General features: G+C 44.8%; 3 protein-coding genes across 3 annotated transcripts; 2 read left to right on the forward strand and 1 right to left on the reverse strand.

The window, feature by feature from the left end:
- The first annotated feature begins 431 nt into the window (after positions 1–431).
- Positions 432–11923, forward strand: LOC142897200 (uncharacterized). Its single transcript, XM_076039332.1, has 21 exons — positions 432–553; positions 654–827; positions 1279–1404; positions 2146–2283; positions 2371–2496; positions 3231–3263; positions 3769–3891; positions 3983–4105; positions 4217–4339; positions 5098–5220; positions 5383–5505; positions 6243–6368; positions 6647–6775; positions 6874–6966; positions 7348–7443; positions 8162–8257; positions 8330–8425; positions 9424–9525; positions 9608–9713; positions 10651–10767; positions 11046–11923. Exons 1-21 carry the CDS (start codon positions 496–498, stop codon positions 11122–11124), a joined length of 2310 nt encoding a protein of 769 aa, XP_075895447.1. The 5' UTR covers positions 432–495; the 3' UTR covers positions 11125–11923.
- Positions 11924–12110: 187 nt separating this feature from the next.
- Positions 12111–15819, reverse strand: LOC142897192 (cytochrome P450 2J2-like). The gene is made up of 9 exons (XM_076039322.1): positions 15515–15819; positions 15243–15414; positions 14899–15048; positions 14373–14533; positions 13995–14171; positions 13665–13806; positions 13111–13298; positions 12886–13027; positions 12111–12606 (listed from the first exon to the last, which is right to left on the reverse strand). The coding sequence occupies exons 1-9, from the start codon at positions 15716–15718 to the stop codon at positions 12431–12433; spliced, it is 1512 nt and encodes a 503-aa protein (XP_075895437.1). The 5' UTR covers positions 15719–15819; the 3' UTR covers positions 12111–12430.
- Positions 15820–18165: 2346 nt separating this feature from the next.
- Positions 18166–20316, forward strand: uqcrh (ubiquinol-cytochrome c reductase hinge protein). Its single transcript, XM_076039331.1, has 4 exons — positions 18166–18320; positions 18548–18586; positions 19290–19451; positions 20103–20316. Exons 1-4 carry the CDS (start codon positions 18276–18278, stop codon positions 20133–20135), a joined length of 279 nt encoding a protein of 92 aa, XP_075895446.1. The 5' UTR covers positions 18166–18275; the 3' UTR covers positions 20136–20316.
- Positions 20317–20604: the final 288 nt, after the last annotated feature.

A 20604-nucleotide genomic window follows, 5' to 3' on the forward strand; every position in this document is an offset into this window, starting at 1 on the left:
CGCTCTGTGCGTGCATGTGCATGTGCACGCGTGCATGTGCATGTGCATGTGGCAGCCGGACTGGAAGTGGGACGCTGAGACGATGTGACGTCACTTCTCTCTCTCTCTCTCTCACACACACACACACACACACACACTCTGACTGACTACTCCGTTCTTGTTAACCCCCCTGATGCCTGAGTGATCCATCTCCTCCACCTCCTCCCTCCAGGTGATGACTCACCTCTGGACTCCGCTGGCCCTGCTGCTGCTGCTGCTGCTGCTCCGGCCATCTGCAGCAGAAGGTCTCCATCGTCCCGAGGAGAATGAAGTCCTCAAGCACACAGAGCATGAGCTCAGCAACAGCCAGGCCAGTCGTGTGTGTGTGTGTGTGTGTGTGTGTGTGTGTGTGTGTGTGTGTGTGTGTGTGTGTGTGTGTGTGTGTGTGTGTGTGTGTGTGTGTGTGTGTGGCTTTAATTAAAACGTTTCCCTCCGTTCCACTTGCAGATTCAGCAGATGGAGAATTTCTCAGGAGATTTCAGTGAAACTATGCCGAGCCTCACGCCTGTAACTCGTAAGCTGCCTTTGTTATTCATTCATTCATCCATTCATCCATTCATTTAATTGGCTTTTTCCATGTAACTTTCTCCAAAACTGTTATTTTTCCACATCAGCAGCTTCCTTGAGCCCAGTTACTCTGAGCACCTCTGCTGCTGCTCCGTGTCCAGAAAACCAGGTGATGCTGGTGAACAGCACTGGCTGTGGCTGCCCGTCTGGACTGCTGAAGACGGGTGACAACTGCACCTGTCCCGAAGGCTTCACTCTCGGTGCTGCTGCTGAGTGTCAAGGTTAGAAGGGGCAGAATTAGGTCCTGATGCTACGTAACCCTAACCTGACTCCCAACAAATCCACAAAAATAGAGATGAGTGATTGCAAATACAGCAGCTACTGCTTGTCAGACTTGCACAGCAGCCAGACTGCTAAGTCCAGTACTGTAACCTGGCACATTGGATCGGATTCTATGACCAATCAGCTTCCTTTTGATTAACTGGAAGCCTGGAGAATGTTAAAAAGATTCACTTGTGTTTCAATTGTAGCATTTTTACATTTAAAGAAAAACAAAAACAACACAAAAGAGTTTTGGTTCAGATGATGCAAAGAATTCACATCATCTGTGCAACTTTTCAAACACCAAAGATGCTTTTCCGTCTTCATCTTTTCAAACCTCCCACAGTGTTCTAATTGGCATGCACACTGGTCACCTCACAGCGTGCTCTCTTCCTCTCTGCTGCCCAACAGATGTTGATGAGTGTGCGGGAGAGGGTCCGGAACCGTGTGGTCTCCATGCCGACTGCACCAACAAGCCGGGCTCCTACTCGTGCGCCTGTGTTTGGGGTTACCTGATGGGCACCGACGGCTGCCAGGGTTTGTCACAACCTGAGTGTGTAATGTGATGACGTGGTGAAGTGTGATCTCTTGTGTTTCAAAAGCCCCGCTGCTAGTGATGCGTGGGCCGACCTGTAACCTGCGGGTGGCCGCGGGTTGAGCTGAGTCAAGAGATTTTTTAGCGGGAGCGGGCTGTGGCAGGTCAAATAATATTATTTTGGCATGTCAATCAGGACAGGATGTTCATTGAAGGAAATTATTATGACTTCAATGGTTTATTATCTTTATTTTGTCTTTTTAAATGTATTATTAGCCCATGGAAAAAGGGTTACTGTTCAAATTGAATCAAGACGGCTGCAAATAAAAAAAAGAGGCATACAATTTTTATTTACGTTCTTTTTATTTTAATTTGAAATTTTACTTTGCATGTGTGCAATATGAAGTTATTTACTGTATAGTATTAAGCTTTGCTTATTCCATGGTCAATGTTTAAGCAAAACTTTTGATGTGGTAAATGTGTTATGTTATTATATTCTGTCCGTTGTCTCATGCACTTGGCACTTGGAAGTGACATTAGCCTGTTAAGGTTGTTGTCAACCACCTTTATGATGGACTAAAAAAAAGCTGTATTCAAAGACATATTGGTCTGTATAATGACAGCGAGTTGCGGGATGAGGCAGGTTGTGGTAATTGACGCGGCTGTGTGGGACCGGCGGGTCGTCAAAAGCCTTGACTTGCGCACTGCTAAATCCCCTGTGATGTTTTTGTCTCTCTTTGCAGACATAGACGAGTGCATCCTGGCCGCCGTCACGGGCCTGCAGGCCTGTCAGCCCAGTGAAGAGTGCAGGAACAGCCCCGGCTCCTTCTCCTGCTCCTGCCCTGAGGGGTACACGCCTAGCCACGGGCGGGGCTGCGAAGGTGAGGCCGGCCAGCCGTCCAAAACCCTATCAGCCCCCTTTCAGACAAACACCTCCCTGCTGAGACCACTTCCTCCCTCTCCTGCAGACGTGGACGAGTGCAGCATCGAGGACCAGTGCCGCCGCGAGCTGGGGAACGTGTGCGTCAACACACCCGGCAGCTTCGTGTGCCGCTGCCAGCCGGGTTTCAGAGCAGAAGCTCCGGCCTGTGTTGGTAAGGCTGCCATCACCCCCCACCGCTGGGAATCACTCTGATTTGGTCTCGTGAGGTTCCTCGTGTTTTGCTCCTGTGAAGCCACGTTCAGACTGCCAGCCAAAACCCGATTTACCTCCCATCCAGATTGAAACTGGATTCCTCTTTCAATAGTCTGAACAGCCTCAAATCACATGATGTTTGCAAAACGGATTGAAACCACCTTTGGGACGTAGTTTCAAATGGCATTTGGACAGATGCATCTCAGTGTGAAGAGCTCCAAACACACCCATGGGTTTTGACTGTCCATGACGTCACTCTACCCGACACAAGACCCAATTTTCCACCAGAGAGAGCCATTCCAGGTGCGGTGCTGTAACGTAATGGAGCAGACAGAAGAAGTAGAAAACAGCAGTCCCTGGACAGCGTAGGAAACTCATTGGCTCATCAGTCTGTGGGGAGATACAGTAGCTCCATTCAAGCCAAGCTCCAGGGCATGTAGAGCAACAAGTGCCACTGTCACAATTATATGACGTCACACAAGACACTTGCTAAAAGCAGTGCGAACAGTCAGCCCTAAAAAACGGATCTGAGAAGGAATTTGATTTGAATCAGATTCGCCTGCAGTATGAACGCAGCCTTTGTGTGCCGGGGTTTCAAGGAGGCCTCTGTTTTAATAAGTCCAGCTGGCAGAAGGGAAGGATGCCTTGCTTTGTGTTTTATTATTTATGCTCTTGTTTTTTTTTCAATCTCAGGTCCTGTTTGTCCACCGTACACTGTGTGTCAAGGTGAGATGAACTGCATTTATTTTTTATCATCATCATCATCATCATCATCATCATCATCATCATCATCATCATTGCTGCTTGTCTTTTAAACTGTAAAAGCTGTGGGTGACGATAAGCACCATAAGCAGGGAAAGCAGAGGAAGAGTTTCATGTTGTGCGATGTCCCTTTGTAACGCACATTTTACTGATATATGCAACATTTCACACCATTTACTATAAGCACCTTGCAAATATGAAATGTGAATTTTTGACAAATGAGTTTTTTTTAAGTGGTGAAAAAGCAACTTTTTAAAGACTTTTGCCTAACAGTGACTTGATAATATTGATAAGGGTGTTGCAATTAAACTATTTTTTTATTAATTTTGCACAAATATGAGTTGCTTTGCAGTCAGGCTCAACATGATCCATGACAAACTGCTGCTTTTTACGGCCAGTGAATAGGGGAGAAAAAACAGTCATAAAACTGTGCATAAGAAGCTGTCCCGTGTCCTTGTCTCTGTCCCAGATGTGGATGAATGTGTGGAGAATCCTGCCGCGTGCAGCGGCCACAGTGTGTGTGAGAACACCCTCGGCGGCTACAAGTGTGTTTGTGCAGCAGGTTACCGGGGCAACGGCACACACTGCGAGGGTAAGCAAACTAGCTCCGACGTCCCTGCACGTGAAAAAATTCTGGTTCCGGATGTGATGTGATGTGTGTGTGTGTGTGTCTGTGTTTCCAGATGAGAATGAGTGCGCGTCGGGCGTCCACGGCTGCGACCCCAACGCCCGCTGTGGCAACATCATCGGCTCGTACTTCTGCCAGTGTTACCAAGGCTTCAACGGAGACGGACGCTCTTGTTTTGGTGGGTTGTCGGGGACGTGTGCTTAGCTTGCTTGTTTATAGGCCAACAGCTGAAGTCCACACTGTGGTGCCGACGCTCGAGGACGTGCTTGAGGATTGTCCTCCTTCGCAGACATCGACGAGTGCGCCGTCAACAACGGCGACTGCCAGCACAACTGCTCCAACGAGGCGGGAGGCTTCCACTGCCAGTGCGCCGCCGGTTACCAGCTGGACCAGGACGGACGCCGCTGCACAGGTACAACACAACTGGCGCAGGTATTCAGTCGCCGGGACTGACAGTTACACTACCGGTCAAAAGTTTGGACACAACTTCCATGCCAGTTTTTTTTTTAATCTTTTTATCTTCTTTTTTTTAATCTAACTTTCTACACTGATAGATACTGAAGACATCAAATATATTTAATAATATATATAGACATTTAATTCATAGGGTATGTCCAAACTTTTGACTGGTAGTGTTATATAGGGAGACCCATAAAAGTAGGTTTTGTACTGCATGCAGTGTATAACTTCAGCATCAGATTATCAGAAAATGCTACAGTAAAACAAGTTGAAAATCACCTCAGAGGTAGTTGAGGACATTGTACGCTTTACCCTAAGAGGTGTTTTAAACACGCACTCAATTTTAAAGTGTAGATAGCGCGACTGAGCCTTTCCGAAACGTAGCACTCAAGAGAAGTGGGAAAGGGTTTTGGTCACGGTTGGAAACTTCTGCAGGCCTGAAGGTCCTCTGCACTTTTTCCACTGCATAGTCACAAATCCCCTCTGGGAACTCAGAGCCCCCCCCCCCGAATCATCATCACTGATTAGAAACTATATTTGCTGGGTTGGAAAGCGTGCGCATGCATCGCAGTGCAAATAATGTGCAACCTCCAGTTTGCACGGGGGGTGTTTGGAGGGTTTTTAAAGAATTTTCTCGAGGAGCGTCGTCTCTCGAGTTTTGTCATGGCCAGGAAGTCACTCTGACTCTCCACTCTCCCTGAATCCCGCCAGATGTGGACGAGTGCTCGACGCTGAACGGGGGCTGCGAGCACATTTGCATCAACACTCTGGGATCGTTCAGCTGCTCGTGCAGGCGCGGCTGGCAGCTGCACATTGATGGACACACCTGCGTCGGTCAGTTCACTCTCTGCTGCTCCGCCACCTATTTCACGCTGCCTACCTGCTCGTTTGGGCTGTTTAGAAAGGCCCTTTCTGTGGCTCGTGCAGCCAAGAGACTTCTGTGCACCATATCTCACTCTGAGTGGGTTTTTGTGTGTGTGTGCGCGCGTGAAACAGATATTGACGAATGCAAACTGCAGAGCGGTGGTTGTTCTCACACCTGCAGCAACTCCCCTGGAGGACACTCCTGCCACTGTCCTCTCCCTCTGCTGCTGGACACCGACAACATCCGCTGCACCAGTACGTATGTCAGTGCTGAGACTGCATGTATATATATATATATATATATACACATGTAAAAATGTATTTAAAAATATACGTATATATATGTGTATATATATATATATACATACAGTATATATGTATATATATATATATATATATATATACACACATATATATGCATCTGTATATGCATATATATTTTTTTCAATACAGTTCTTAAAACAATACTAGAATAACCACAGATACTTACGAGACATACGAGATGTTTGTTGATTTGTTCTGCATTGCCGTATGACTCACACATTATCTACTGTGATGAAGCGCAAAGGTGCCAGTTTCAGCATTTACACACGACCTGCAGGTCAAACAATTACACTTGCAGCATCCGCGGCAGTGCGCGCCGCGTTGCGTCGCATTTTAAGGGCGTCCCAGCATCCCATTAGTGCGCCGTAACACATTTCACCCGCTAAAAGGTTCCAGCTGTGGTGTCCAGGTGTATATACAAGGCCTTCAAGAGGGAGGCTTTGCATGTTATTCCAGAAAGGAGGTGTAGAGGGCAACATATAACCCCTTTATTGTGTGTGTGTGTGTGTGTGTGTGTGTGTGTGTGTGTGTGTATATATATATTTATAGATATTGTATTTGGACAGGTGCGGGTGCACGCTTTTCATTTCTTTTCATTCTTTTCACTGTCATCTTTTTTCAGGCTAGCAGGTCTCTTAAAGTGTTGTGTTTTTTTTTCACATGCACAGATGCTACGTCCTGCAAGCTGAGGAACGGCGGATGTGAACACACGTGTGCGCTGAAGGCCGAGGGTCAGGTCCAGTGTGGCTGTCGGGAGGGTTGGAGGCTGGCCGATGACGCGAGGAGCTGTGTGGGTAAGACTTCAATCCGTCTCGGGGACAAAAACCACACGAGAGGGTCGTGATTTTCTTTTTTTTCCCAACGCATCTCATCAGGAGGCCTTGCAGCTTATCATGGTTACACATGCATAAGCAGCAAGACTGATAATGACTTTTTATTGTAGTGTATGTTGGAATTATTTCCCGGCATCATCTACTGAAGCCCCCTAATGTCTACATAAATATTGTTTTGCAAATATTTATATGTACATTATTGATCTATTGCTTTTGCACTGTTGCTGCTCTTCGTGAAGACGTGGACGAGTGCGGGGACTTCGCAAATGGAGGGTGCGAGCAGACCTGCGAGAACCTCCCGGGCCGCTTCAACTGCACCTGCAGGATGGGGTTCAGGGTTCGAACCGACGATGTCACCAAGTGCGAGCGTGAGTCGAGGCATCAAATGTGCCCTTTTTGGATTTGACTTGCAAACGTGAGTGTGTGTCGTGGCCCAATAATGCGTGAAATTGTGTTTCCTTTCTAGCTGTGTGTGAGCCACCCTGTCACAACTACGGAGTTTGTGTTGCTCCAAACAGCTGTGACTGTCCTCCTGGCTACCCTGGACTTGGATGCTCAGGTACGCTGCAGCACTGTGGTATTGTGAGATGTCAATTTTTCCAAGAATTCATTTCAATGCACACTGCTTTGTTCTAGCTATGGCTAATTGTGGCCAGATTTGTAGTTAGTTCATTAATGATTATATAATAACGACTGATAGTCAGCCCCATTACCAGCGATCATGAGGCTCATCAAACCAAAATAATATAACATATATACTCTGCGTTATTTATTGTTTAGAATTTTTTTCCCACCAGGTGGCAGCGTCTGCACCTTTTTAGTGTGAAAAATAAAACCTTTATTTTTTTTCACACATTGTCGACCCTTCACCTGTTTGTTTTAAAGATTGTGTTATGAATGTTGGTGGAGGAAATGACTTGACCAATGTCTTGCACCTCAGCTATGTGCTCCCCGCCCTGCACACGCGGAGGCACCTGCATGCGCTGGAACAAGTGTCTGTGTCGCCCTGGCTGGACCGGAGCTGGCTGTCACACAGGTGCGCACAGCAGAGCGCGGGCACGTGCACGAGTTTTTACCAGAGGAAATGTTCCCACCTCTCTCCTCCGCCCACACTGCTGCCCCCGCATTGAATGTTTGCTAAAGGTTTCGTAGTTGCTGTATCCGTCTGGTGAAGATGATGTAGAACAGGGGTGGGCAAACTCTTTGACAGGTGGGGCCACAGTGGGTTCTAAAAGTTTGATCAAGGGCCCGGAGCAGGAGCAGATGGATGGAGTGTTTTGGTGACCCACTTCATAGAAGGAAAAAATATATCATAGAATATGTAGAAGACGTGCTTTAATTTCTATTGAAAATGAACAAAAGCGTTATAACGAAATACCTGTCTTTGAAGCCCCACTGTATCTCTTTATTGAAATGGCTCTTAAAACAACTGAAAAGCAGCTATTTTATTTCTCACTTACGATTAATATAATTTCTTTAAGTTCGCCGAGTCACAATAAAAAGCTTGGCGGGCCGCATATGGGCCCCGGGCCGTAGTTTGCCCATGCCTGACATAGAACGTATGTGTTTGGACAGAGGAAGTAAAACTTGGGAGGCAAAATACTCACATTTGAGTAAGACAGTGGTATTTGTTGCTATTAGAATTGTATTACTGAAGTTTTCCAGAACCAGTATCTTGTTACTAATATGAGAACACCATATTCTTCATTCATTTCCTGTCTGTGTGTTTGTGTGTGTGTGTGTCCGTCTCCTAGCCGTGTGCGACTTGCCCTGCGCTAACAACGGCAGGTGTGTGGGGCCCAATACCTGCCAGTGTCCCTCCGACTACACCGGACCTCAGTGCCTCTCGCGTGAGTACCTTCAGCACATCCGGCTCCTTCTCCATCAGCAGCGTGATGGACTGCCTCGCTTCTTGTTTTCAGCCCTGTGCACTCCTGCCTGTCAGAACGGGGGAAGGTGCGTCGACGTCAACAAGTGCACGTGTGTCGGCGGATGGAAGGGCGCCCGTTGCCAGATAGGTGAGATGAAACTCGCCGCACTTGTGTTTTTCAGTGTTTGTGGCGTTAAAACAGAACAAAACAAAAAAAAATCTAATTTGGCGTAAGACCATGATTTAATCACGAGGACATTCAAAGGTGTCATGTGTGTCTGTGGTAAAAAAAAATTATCTATCAGCTTTTTTACTTTTGATGAAACAATTAAATTTCCTGTCTTCACATAAAGCAAAACAGCGCCCACCTGTGATGTTTATAGGCATCCAGTACATCCGTTTTCTGTCACCGCTTATCCTGAACTCAGGGTCGAGTGGAACCCAGAAGACCATCTAGTAAAAGATTGATTATCTCTCTGGAGGCTGCATGATTCACCGTGACTCGTCAAAAGATAAGCTGCTGTTGAGGGTCCACGTGTAGAAATCAGTCGCAAAAACTGTAAAGTCAGCAGTCAGCAGTCTAGTTTCTTACCAAATGTTCTAAGCCATAGGTGTCAAACTCTGGCCCGGGGGCCAAATTTGGTCCACAGTGTAATTATATTTGGCACGTGAGGCAATACAAAAAGCACAAACTGCACATGTACCAATACTACGCATTCCCAGAATGCTCTGCTGGTATTTTGCCGCAGCAATCAGGACAGGACGTTTATGGAAGGACATTACTGTTACTTTATTGGTTTATTGTTGTTATTTTTATTTACATTTTATTCATTTTGATGAGTATTTTTCATTTAAAATTCGATTTAGCATGTGTGCAATATGAAGTTATTTGGGTCCATATAAAAAGGTTTACTGTTCCATCTGGAGGAGGATTTTTTCAATAAATATCAATGTTGGTCCAGCGACTTTGTCCAAGTTTTAAATTTTGCCCCACTGTGTATTCAAGTTTGACACCCCTGTCCTACGTCATGTGCAGTGCAACATTTTCTCCAACGACACAGACAGTTCTGACTCGCTAATCTATCTGGAGGTCAAATCGAAGCGGTTTGACGATGTCTCTCCGCCACCTGTGTGTGTCTCCTCCAGAGCCAGTTCAGTGCCAGAAGCCGTGTCAGAACGGCGGCGTGTGCGTGGGCTTCAACGTGTGCCGCTGTGCCGACGGCTTCAGCGGAGGCCTCTGTGAAACCGGCGAGTCTGCGTTTCGTGCACGCGTCAGCCACCTTTCCGCACCGCCGCCGAAGCTCTAACTTGTTTTAATCTGCGTCCGCAGCGGTGACCACCCCCTGCGTGCCCCCCTGCCGACACGGCGCCACCTGCAGCCCGCACAACACCTGCACGTGTCCCGAGGGCACTGCTGGTCTGCGCTGCCAGAAACTGTAAGTGGGAGTTGAGCAGTGTGTCGCTTTTTAGACATTTAGTTTTGGGCTTTAAAGTCAGTAAAACAAATTTCTGTGTTGTACAATTGTTGTGGAAAAGAGCGAAGATGCCGATGCAGGAATACTGGGATAATAAGTAATTTAATGAACAAACAATAAAAAGGGGATCGGAGCTCCGAGGCACAAAACACAGAAAAATGGGAGTGCGAGTGCGAGGAGGAAAGGAGGAAGAAGGTCTCTTATACACTGGACTGGGAGGGGAAGAGATAAGGAAGGGAAGAAGAGGAAAACAAAGCACAGAGAATCAGCACAAGCTGACACATTTAGAGCCTCCTCTGGTGGACCACGAGGAGAATGTCTCGAGAAGGTTATACTATGAAACGAACAGATTACACGTGCTACTAGTGATCATATGACACAGAATACAACATAATAAAGAATAACCCAAGAATACATATTTCCCATTACAACAGTACAGGCACTTTACAATGGAATGCACTGTTTTTATTTTTATTTTGCAAACTAAAGACTATTATTTTGCTCATATAATGATGATGATGATGATAATAAAAATAATAATAATGTCATTATTATTTTGTATTCGGAGCATATAAAGTCAAATAAATTAAAGATACTTATCATGATTGTAGACTATTTTTTTTAAATGTAATTTTATTTCATTTATTTTTTTCCTTGCTGACCAATGAGCATGATGGGTCAAGAACAGAAGGTTGTATTGTACAGGATCTGGGATGTGAAAGTAATTTTCATTGAGGACAATATATGTTTTCAGGTTTTCTTTAGCTGTCTCCATATTAAATATTAGACATCCGAGTTGAAATATTATATATGGTCTAACACCATGATCAATTTTCACTACAACAGTATGGTGTTTGACGACTGTCATCTTTGATCGTTCTTATTGTTTTCCTCCAAGAACCTGCCCTATAGTCACCACTGTGGTCAGCATGGCTCGGGCCGTACGGAAGGCGTTCCGGGAGAGTTACGTGGACCGCTGTGGACCCTTGGGAATCAAACTTTGCACCAAATACAGGTGACCTTTTCCTCGATTACATCCTCCTCAACTGGCAAAAAAAAAAGGGCAGATAAGATGGACTTTATGGCAGGTCTGTCACTGAAAACCAGATTGTCTGAGATCTTCTCTGCTATCAAACTTACTGTATAGATTAAGCACCCTGTGCAAGACATGACAGTCATGTGGGTACTTGACTGTTTGTTACAGTGGCAGTCACAGAATAGAATAAAATGGTGCACTGGTCATGTTCCGTTTCAGGGAATTAACCTGCGCTTGGTCCACTTTCTGTCCTTCAGGATAAACCAGGCTCGCGTGTACCTGCAGGCATACAGGGTCGGCTACAAAATCCAGTGTCCAGACAGGAAGGGCAGATGAGTGAGTCCTGAAAAACGCTCATGATTGTGAGACCACATCCCAAGGCATCAGACATCAGACACAAAACAGAAAACAGTCAAGGAGAGAATCTGTAAAGTGAATCGTTCTGATTCTTTGATCAAGCGAGTCTGGTTGTTTCATCTCTGGTGTCACTTTCTAACAGAGGTATCATTTAGTACCGGCATGGAAAAGTGCACAACCCCTGTCTGTGCATGGCAGCTGACAATCATCCAATTTAGAAAATATTATATTTTAAAACTGGTTTTGGTGGCAGTATTTTTTTTGTATATTATCCATGGGTGCATTCAGACATTCAGCGAGGAGTCTGAGGTCACTTTGTATTTCCAGTTAAATGTCACTTGAAACCATTTGTAGGCTGGTGTTTGACTTCAGCCACTCACACACCCACATATTAAAGTACGGACATGACCTAAAGTGGCTTTTTGAAAAGCATTTAAGGGACATTGTGTGTTTTATTCTCTCTGCGAAAACTCACAATAACTTCTTTGCTTGGTCATCCTACGATAATTAGTGACCTAACAAAGGTGGCAGTGCTAAGGTCTCATCATGCATGTTATGGGGCTCAGCACTTGCTTGAACATGCACGATGGAAAAACTTCGGTGTCAGAGCTCTTTGTGTGAAAGGTGCTTTATCACTGATGTAAAGCTCCTTTGTGCCACCCGCCCCCTTGCAGTTTACCTATGTGTTATATAAGTGCCCCTAAAAGTATAAACGACTTCCGTGTACTTAAACGAGCAACAAATGTCAACCTTTTCTACAATAAACCTCTGAGACCAAGTTCTGTTGATGAAAGTGATTTCCTCTTTGATAAACTGGTGTCTAAACCCCTTAATCACAGGTAGGTTTCAGCACTGTACTACATGTTAGTACTTGTGTAACCTTTCTTTCACGATCTAGCAATGTCCAGGACTACAAAATACAGTGTTTAAGTAAATCACCTTTTTAAATCAACAGCAACAACAGGAACAGCTGAACACTTTTAATCTTAAGCATTTGTGCTTTTTTTAAATTCACACATTGCAGCAGAAAAGGTAAACATTAGCGATGTGCTGTACTAAGACAGAGCCACGTTAATAATCAACAGGAATATAAAAGGTCCCACAGAACCAATGCTGCCTTTATTTTGACAAAACCAGCAGTTTTGGTCTTTACTCAAGTCCACCCTTGTTTTATATTCTTTCTTGTGTCTCACTTTTGGTAACTGCAGCAGTACTTTATTAATCTTTACTTGAAATGAACACAGCCCAAGCACCAGCTCGTAAAACAGTATAGATCATGACGGTCCTAACGTGGGATGGCACAGATCTTGTATGCAAGCGGCGCCAGGGTGATGCCAAACCGGTAGTCCATCACGGGTTTCACCCCAGCCGGCATTTGGAAGGTGAAGTGCTGCAAGAAAGAAGTGAAGAAGAGGAAAAGCTCCATCTTGGCCAGGGTCTCGCCCAGACAGAACCGCTTGCCTGAAATATTAGCAGAAAACAATACATTCTGTTAGCTAGCAGACAAAAGTGAAGTGTGTGAGAGAGTTGTATTTCTTTTTCCAACATTTGTTGAAATTCTGTCACAATGAGGTGGGAAACACCTCCACGAGAAGAAAGTTAGTTAGCATCAGGTTGCTCTAACCAAGTAGCCTCAGACCACTTCCACATTTCCCTCACTGTCTCTACTTTAAAAAGGCCTGCTACGTGTTGTAAGTATGGTCTAAGAGGTAAAGACACCCAGAATGTGTTGCTCCTCACCGGCGGAGAAAGGGAGGAAGGCGGCTCTCTTCGTGAACTTTCCATCTTCGGTCAGAAAGTGTCCCGGATTGAAGGTGCGAGGCGTTTCCCACTCATTTTTGTCAAAAAGCACCGAGGTCAAATTGGGAATAATTGTAATTCCCTGGTGATTGAAAAAAAAAAATTATGAGGGGAGAAAACAAATCAATGCGTGAGACTCGGACGAGAGTGTATACAATGACTGACCTTTGGCACCGTGTAGCCCTCCAGCTGGAGCTCGTTGTTGGTGATGTGCGGCAGAGCGAGAGGTGCGATGTTGCCGAACCTCTGGATCTCGTGGATTACGGCGTCAGTGTAGGGCATATTGGCTCGATCGTCCATGGTTGGCTGCCTGGATTGTCCGATCACATTGTCAATCTCAGCCTGAACCTTCTCTGTGGGATGGAAGTTCAACTGTCAAACCTCAGCTGAATGGATGGAGCCCAGATTAGGACAGGAGAGGATGAGTTTGGGAAGTCCTTCCTGGTTTAGTTGAGAGTTTCACACTGAGAACCTCAACCACATCATGATTACGCTACTTAGCCAAGACCAGGCTAAGTAGCGTAGCCGGGTCTATGCCAAAAAACCAACTCTTTGGTAGTCATAGACGTACCTAACTTTTCTTTCTTCTTTCTTTTGTTATTTCACAGTTGGAACCATATATTAATTCTGAGCATGCAATACAAGTTATTTCAGCGTGTCTGCTGTATTTCAATTTTGGTAATGCTCAGAGGTCACATTGCTCTGTCGCTTTCTCCTACCTTGGATCTCGGGGTACTTTGACATGAAGAGTAAAGCCCAGCGCAGAGTGGTGGATGTGGTCTCCGAACCAGCTGCAAACAGATCCAAGACAGACCAAATCAGGTTTTCTTCATAAAAGCTGTTGTCTGGCTGCCCCTTAGTCTGAAGATCATCATATTTTCAAATGGGAACAAAAAAAGTCAAAGAAATTGAAGGTCATTAGCATGGCAGCACTTCAACATCAACATCAACATCAGTGAATGCTGCCTGAATTGCAGGACGTATGCCAAAGAAACACTGAAAAATAAATTGTGTTAAGCAGCATTGTCGCAGGAGGATCAGTGACTCACCTTCTCAATCTCATTGAGGAAGCAGTCAATGTAATCTCTCGGGTCCGAAGGGTCGAAGTTTCTCTTGTGCTCCTCAATCTCTTGGGCAATGAACTCATTGACTTCACTGTAGATTTTCTTCAGGGTTTGATGAGGCCCCGGCAAATGCCTCATCAGCCAGGGGAAGGCATTGTAGAGCTGCAGAGTGGAGAAGCTTGGCACAGTCAGATTAATGTTGAATAGCTTATTTTTTCTAAATCCATGCTGGATGTCTCCTTATTACGAACTGATGGTGCATATTGATGCTTTGTCATTACTTTGACATGGTGTATGGTGCAGATTTAATGGCATATATTTGAGTGTATGATGATAGCTCTAAATCCTACATCACTGATGTACCTGTGCCCAGACGGAGGCTTCAATCTCAAAACTTGAGTCGAACATCGTTAGAAGTCTTCCAAAGTTCTTATCGTCGTACTCGAAGCGATGACCGAAGACCAGGTGGCAGATGATGTTGGCGATGACGTTGTTGAGGATGAGATGCGGGGCGAATGGCTTGCCTAGAAATTTAAAAAAGAAAGAAAACGAAAAACGTTGTGAATTGCTGTGAAACATCAATGTTACTATTTCAAGAATGTGTGACAATGATTTCAACTCATTCAAAATGTTGTATTCTCTCACTGGGGCAGCTCTTTGAAGCTATTTGACCTGCAACGTTCTCTTCCGTTGATAATGTGAACTTCAGTGGATGTTGTGCATCTCCATGCCAGTGTGCAGACACAAAACATTGTCTATGAATTCAGACCTACCTTGAGTCTAAACAACAGCTTTTGCAAAATTCTGGAATAATTTGTATGTTTCTTTGCAATATATGTTCAGAAGTGGCACAACGTTTAATTTTTCGTGTACTGTTTTGACTGTTTACCATCAAATCTCCTGATTTCTTTGGCGCAGATGTCAAATTCATCTAGCATGACCGGTTCCAGCGACTTCTTCCCGAATCCAAAATACCTGAAGGTCGACAGAGCGAACCGTCTCTGCTGCTTCCATCTATGCCCCATGGATAAAATCACACCTGATGGACAATAAAGGCAGAAAAAATTTTTTTTTTTACAAAAGAATGTGAACAACTAGCTCACTGTGAATTCTTAAAGTATGGGTTCTTGTCCATAGTTCGTTTAGATAAATGTTTGCCATCAGTGCAATGCATGTGACAAAGAACAACCTGATGTCAAGCCTTTTCCTCTCCTCAGTGCTGGTTATTCTCACCTAGGTCCCTGCCGCCATTCCAAATGTCGATCTGCAAAGGTTGTACTGGCCGGTCTACCAAACTGTCTCCCTGATTTACCAGAGCCTCCTTCACAGCTTTGAACCCGTTCAACACCACAATCCAGTCCTGGCCCATCCGCAAGCTGAACACGTTTCCATGTTTCTCTGCTAGCTGAAAGTAAATTTGACATAATGGTTAAATTGTCAGATTTCTTTTTTTGAAGTGTCCCTGCTATTGCTTAGACCTATTTTTCATTAAATATTCAACCTACCTGCACACAGCTCTCATGTAATCGCTTGTGGTCCACAGACAACATGTTGCCGATAACTGGAAGTGCCCTCGGCCCTGGAGGGAAGCTGGCTGGTTGCCGGTTCTTAATATAATCAGTCACCAGGATGAAAATTACCATGAAGAGCAGCAGGCCTCTAACGTCCCAGTTCCAGATGGACGCGAACACAGAAAGTACAGAATCCATCTTTGCCCTATACGGGGGCTCAAGCCCGACTCAGAACAGGCTGCAGTTGTGGTTGTAGTAGATGTGCTCTTGGATCCGGTAGTTCTGACTCTCTGAGAGAGAGAGACACGGTGACTAATCACAAGCTGCGACCACGACTGCACTGTGTGTGCACAACCACTCCTCCCAACAGATTACATAACTCTGCCCATTAGCCCTTTAGACAGTGGCCCTTTCCCTACAGACAACAGCAGATACAGATACAGACACAGGGTTTCTTCAATCTTTCTTGATTTGGACAAGAGCCTGTCCCATGTCTTCTGGATTCCTTCGCTCAAAGGATTCCTCACTGTTCTCTCCCTGTTGACCTTGTTGATTCAAATATATATTGTTAGGGTGAATATTTGAATCAGCTTATTGAACCAGTCCTGGCAGAACTGGATCGTATGGCTACGTGGGCAAAGATGATCTTCAAGCCCAAGAAATCAAGGAGTCTGGTGATCCAAAAGGGGAAAACAACAGAAAAGTTCAAGCTGCTTGTTCAGGGGGAAGCAATCCCAAACATCCAGGGGAACCCTATTAAATGCCTTGGAAAGTGGTATGATGATTCCCTGACAGATAAAAACAGCATCTCCAGCACCGAAAAACAAGTTGAGGAGTGGTTGGAAAGAATTGACAAGTCTGGCCTGCCTGGGAAATATAAGTGCTGGATCTACCAGCATGGCCTACTCCAAAGACTTATGTGGCTTCTCACCATGTACGAAGTGCCTATAACAACAGTTGAAGGGATCGAGAAGAAGTTCAACAAGCACCTTCGAAGATAGTTGGGAATGCCCCCGAGTTTTACATCTATGGGGCTCTACATAAGGTTGGGTCAGCCAGCTACAGCTCCCCCTGTCTTCAGTTGTGGAGGAGTTTAAAGTCGCCAAGTGCAGACTTTCCCTGACATATAGGGACTCCAAAGATCAACTCATAGGGAAGCAGGTTGTGTGGCAGTAAAGGGACTATGGCGCACATTCTTTCAGGGTGCAAAACAGCATTGACCCAGTGAAGATACAGATGGCGCCATGACAAGGTGTTGGCACTGCTCGCAGACATCTTGGAGCAAGAGAGGAGAAAGAAACACCCATCCAAAACTAGACCACAGCCGAGCACCATCGCCTTCGTGAAAGCAGGTCATAGACCAGTTGTCCAAGGCCAAGCCAGGCAAAACCTCCTGCAGTTGGCCCAGGGTTGGGAGATGGAGGTCAACCTGGGGAGGAAGCTCCACTTCCCAGAGGCAGTACTGTCCACCACTCTGAGACCAGACATAATCATGTGGTCTCCAGAGGGAAAGAAAATCATCCTGGTGGAACTAACTGTCCCGTGGGAGGAGGGCTGTGAGGAAGCGGCAGAGAGAAAGAAAACCAAGGACCAACAACTTGCCCAGGATTGCCGGGACAAGTGGTGGACAACATGGCTGGTGACAGTGGAAGTTGGATGTAGAGGATTCCCTGCGCAATCTATGTGGAATCTAATGACAAAGGTCGAATTGAGAGGCCACTTGAGGAAAACAGCTGTTCGAAGGTTGGGAGAAGCGGCAGAGAGAGCCTCCTGTTGGCTCTGGCATAAAAGAGAGGACAAAAGCTGGAAGCCTGGATGAGAGGGGCAGTGATCTGGCCAATCACGGCTGACCCACCAACCGGAGAGTGTTGTGGTTAAGGGTCGAAACACTCGATGAACGTTGGAGACCACCTGATGACCTGTCATCCAGGCCAAGGCTTTATCCATTAGAAATGGATTATAATCGCATCTTTGATGTATTTACAAACCTTCACTTGTTATTTATAATACGTTTATAGTTAAACTCTAATCTATTTCATTATACATTGTTTATTGATTTATTCACTCTGTGTTCCACTGCAGCCACACAACGTAGGTCCACCACCCGCAGGTAAAGGTATTGGGGTTGGATTTATTGCAAGTGGCATCCAATGAGAAAACCGCTTCAGTGTTGGAAAAGTGATGATGCTGCCCTCTAGTGGTATATACTGATTTTCAAACCTTCACCTTTTCTTCGGGAGAGAGTTACTGTATGGAATCAGGTTGAATCAACAAATAAGCCCATGCAACTGAAATAACATAATTTACTTTACAGCAAGACACGATTGATAAGCAATATTAATTGATGAATTAATTCACCACAATTAAAAAAAAAAAAAAAAAAAAAAAAAAAAATAGTTTCAAATTGTCAAGTTGAAGAAAACTATCTAGATTGGACCTGGCATCTCAACATGAAATGTCAATTCAATGAAACACGCAGCACTAAACTAAAACTAAATTCCACAAGCGACTGACAGTTTAAATATAAATAAAAGAAAAACAGTCCGCTTTTCTTAAAGTTTTATTTAAAAAGACTTTTCAGTTACAATGTCAACTTTTCTTACTCGAGAAAAGACTTAGCTTTATTGTGAAGTTCTATGACCGGAAGCCTAACTGCTGGCGCTAGCTATCGTGTGCCTGTGTGACCTGCCGGTGTCCTCCAATACTTCAATCACAACAACCAAGCGGTCAGCTAAGGGCAAGGGCAGCAGCAGTCATGGTTTTTGAGGAGAAAATGATTATGAACGGAGAGCCCGATGATGTGAGTGGTTTTATCACTTAACACTGTGTCTCTCGGCCGTCATGACCAACTGCGTTAGCGAACAACACGGCTAGCTAACGTATAGCTATATAATCACCTAGCTCCCATTGGCATTAGCTGGAAGTAACGCTGCGAACGTGTCAACATTTCCCTGCCAGTGAAATACAGAATATCTTCTCATGTCAGTTCCAAGTATTTGGAAGTCATCTCTTTTTTGTCGGTTACAGGAGGAGGAAGAAGAAGAGGAGGAGGAGGAAGACATGGTGGTATGTTCACGACAGACCCACACAAGTGTCGCAATGCTATACAGCCCAGTGTGCATGGAAGATAATTCAGCTGTGACATTGAAGAACTCTGATAAAAGTAGCAGCAGCAGCAGCAAATTATATGCGTAAAGGAAACTACCATACATATTTTAGAGCCACAAGTGTGGTGTCCTGCTTGTGCATACTCGTGAATGACTCACCATTTTGTTTGTTAAGCTGACTATGAATGCACTATGCATTTAAAAACCCTCAAGTAAAGAAATGTCTTTGATGGTTGCCAGTCGTCCAGGTCATCTTAGTGTAAAAGGGTTAAGTTGAGCTAATTGGACTGGTTTTGCCTCTTTTCCGAAAGCCTTCAGTTCTGAAAAAGCTTAGAGAATCCCATGTATTGAACCAGCAAGGAGGAGGTTGGAGGAGTTGGGCCGAAAGGCTGTTGGTCCCTCCTATTGGCAGCTGAGAAATGGTGTTGAAGACCTCCCCCTCTATTCAGGGAGGGTCATTCTAGGTGAACATAGGTGGCCTTTTCCCACCCCTCTCTCAAACCATATGTCTTTGTCATCCTCAATTGCAGAGTTTCTGAGCAGCTGCATGCAAAATCAATGAAAAGTGTCATGATGGAATAAAAGTGGATGGACACGGGATGATTCTGACACACATTCTGACCGTGAGCACATCTTTCTGACGGATGTGCTTTGTATCACAGGACCCTATCGAGGCGGTGCGACAGAAGTGTGAGGAGGCAGAGCACTGCGTTCATACTCGGGGGCGTCTGGAGGAGTGTGAGAGCAGGGTCGGCTCCAGATCGGCCACAGAAGAGGATTGTACTGAGGAGTTGTTTGACTTCCTGCACGCCCGGGACCACTGTGTAAGTGGCACCGTTGTCAGCTGACAACAACTAGTGAATTGTATTTACGATGGGATTTGTTTTTTAGGATTTACCCCCACAATAATTTTAATCAGGCAAATTACAAAAATATGTATATATCGTTTAAGTGGCATTTTACTCAAGTAGTCTGTTGTACACATCTGTCCAGCTGCAGCTACTTCAAAACAACAAAAGGTTCAGCAAACAAATGCACAAAGTGGTGAAAACACAAATGAAATAAAATTCTCTAAAGTGGCACTAAAGCAATGGCTAATTCTCAAACGGATCAGAACATCATTTTAATCAGATTTTAAATGGGAATTTGAATGTTGTGTCAAGTAGAAACCATACTGATACATATCTTTGCGCATTTATTAGTAGTCGCACAGTATTTCAGAACTTTTTCTAGTGGTTATACGTCGTATACCCGCGTATCACGTAGATCACTGGTAGATAGTTTTTCATTTGTTAAATTTTTTTCCTGTTCTTCTGTTGTGAATTTGCAGCAAGTTCATCACCTTGCCGATATCACATGTTTTGTTAATATTTGCACACCTCTGTGTGAAATCAAGGGTAACGCCTGTAAGCTGTGCGTGTTCTGCATGCACCCTTGTCTGCATATCATTGAATGTTCCTCTATTTCTCCACTAGGTGTCTCACAAACTGTTCCATTCAGTCAAATGAAGTCCCTCCTGGTTGCGCCACTGCCTGCTGACTTTCTTCAAGTGTTGTACGATGTGAAGGTGGTTTTAAGTATCTGCTGTTTATTGTAACTTTAAATATATTCTATGCTGTGTCATATTGTGTTCAGTGAAAGAGAAAGGTTGGTCCAAGTCAACGTTTCATTAAACTCTGTGACCTCAAAGTCTGAGTTTGAGTGTGTTTCCACAGTGTTTCCACAATGTTTCCGCAGTTTCAGAATCATTCCATTAATCACAGGATTAGTGGGCTACAATTTGTGGGATTCATCGCGGGACCCATTTGACCTGTCAGGTTGTCACAAAAAGGTGAAGAGCTGACAACCAATATCATGGTCCTTGCCACAGTAACACAATAAAATAAAGTATTTGACAAGATACAAACAATGCAGTTTAAATGCAAATGGATATAGCTGAATCATGCAGGTACATATATCATCTACATGCAAGGCTAT

This window comes from Nelusetta ayraudi, unplaced genomic scaffold (assembly GCF_046127955.1).
Source record: "Nelusetta ayraudi isolate G7.1 ecotype Tasmania unplaced genomic scaffold, CSIRO-AGI_Nayr_v1 ptg000059l, whole genome shotgun sequence".
Lineage (NCBI taxonomy): Eukaryota > Metazoa > Chordata > Actinopteri > Tetraodontiformes > Monacanthidae > Nelusetta > Nelusetta ayraudi.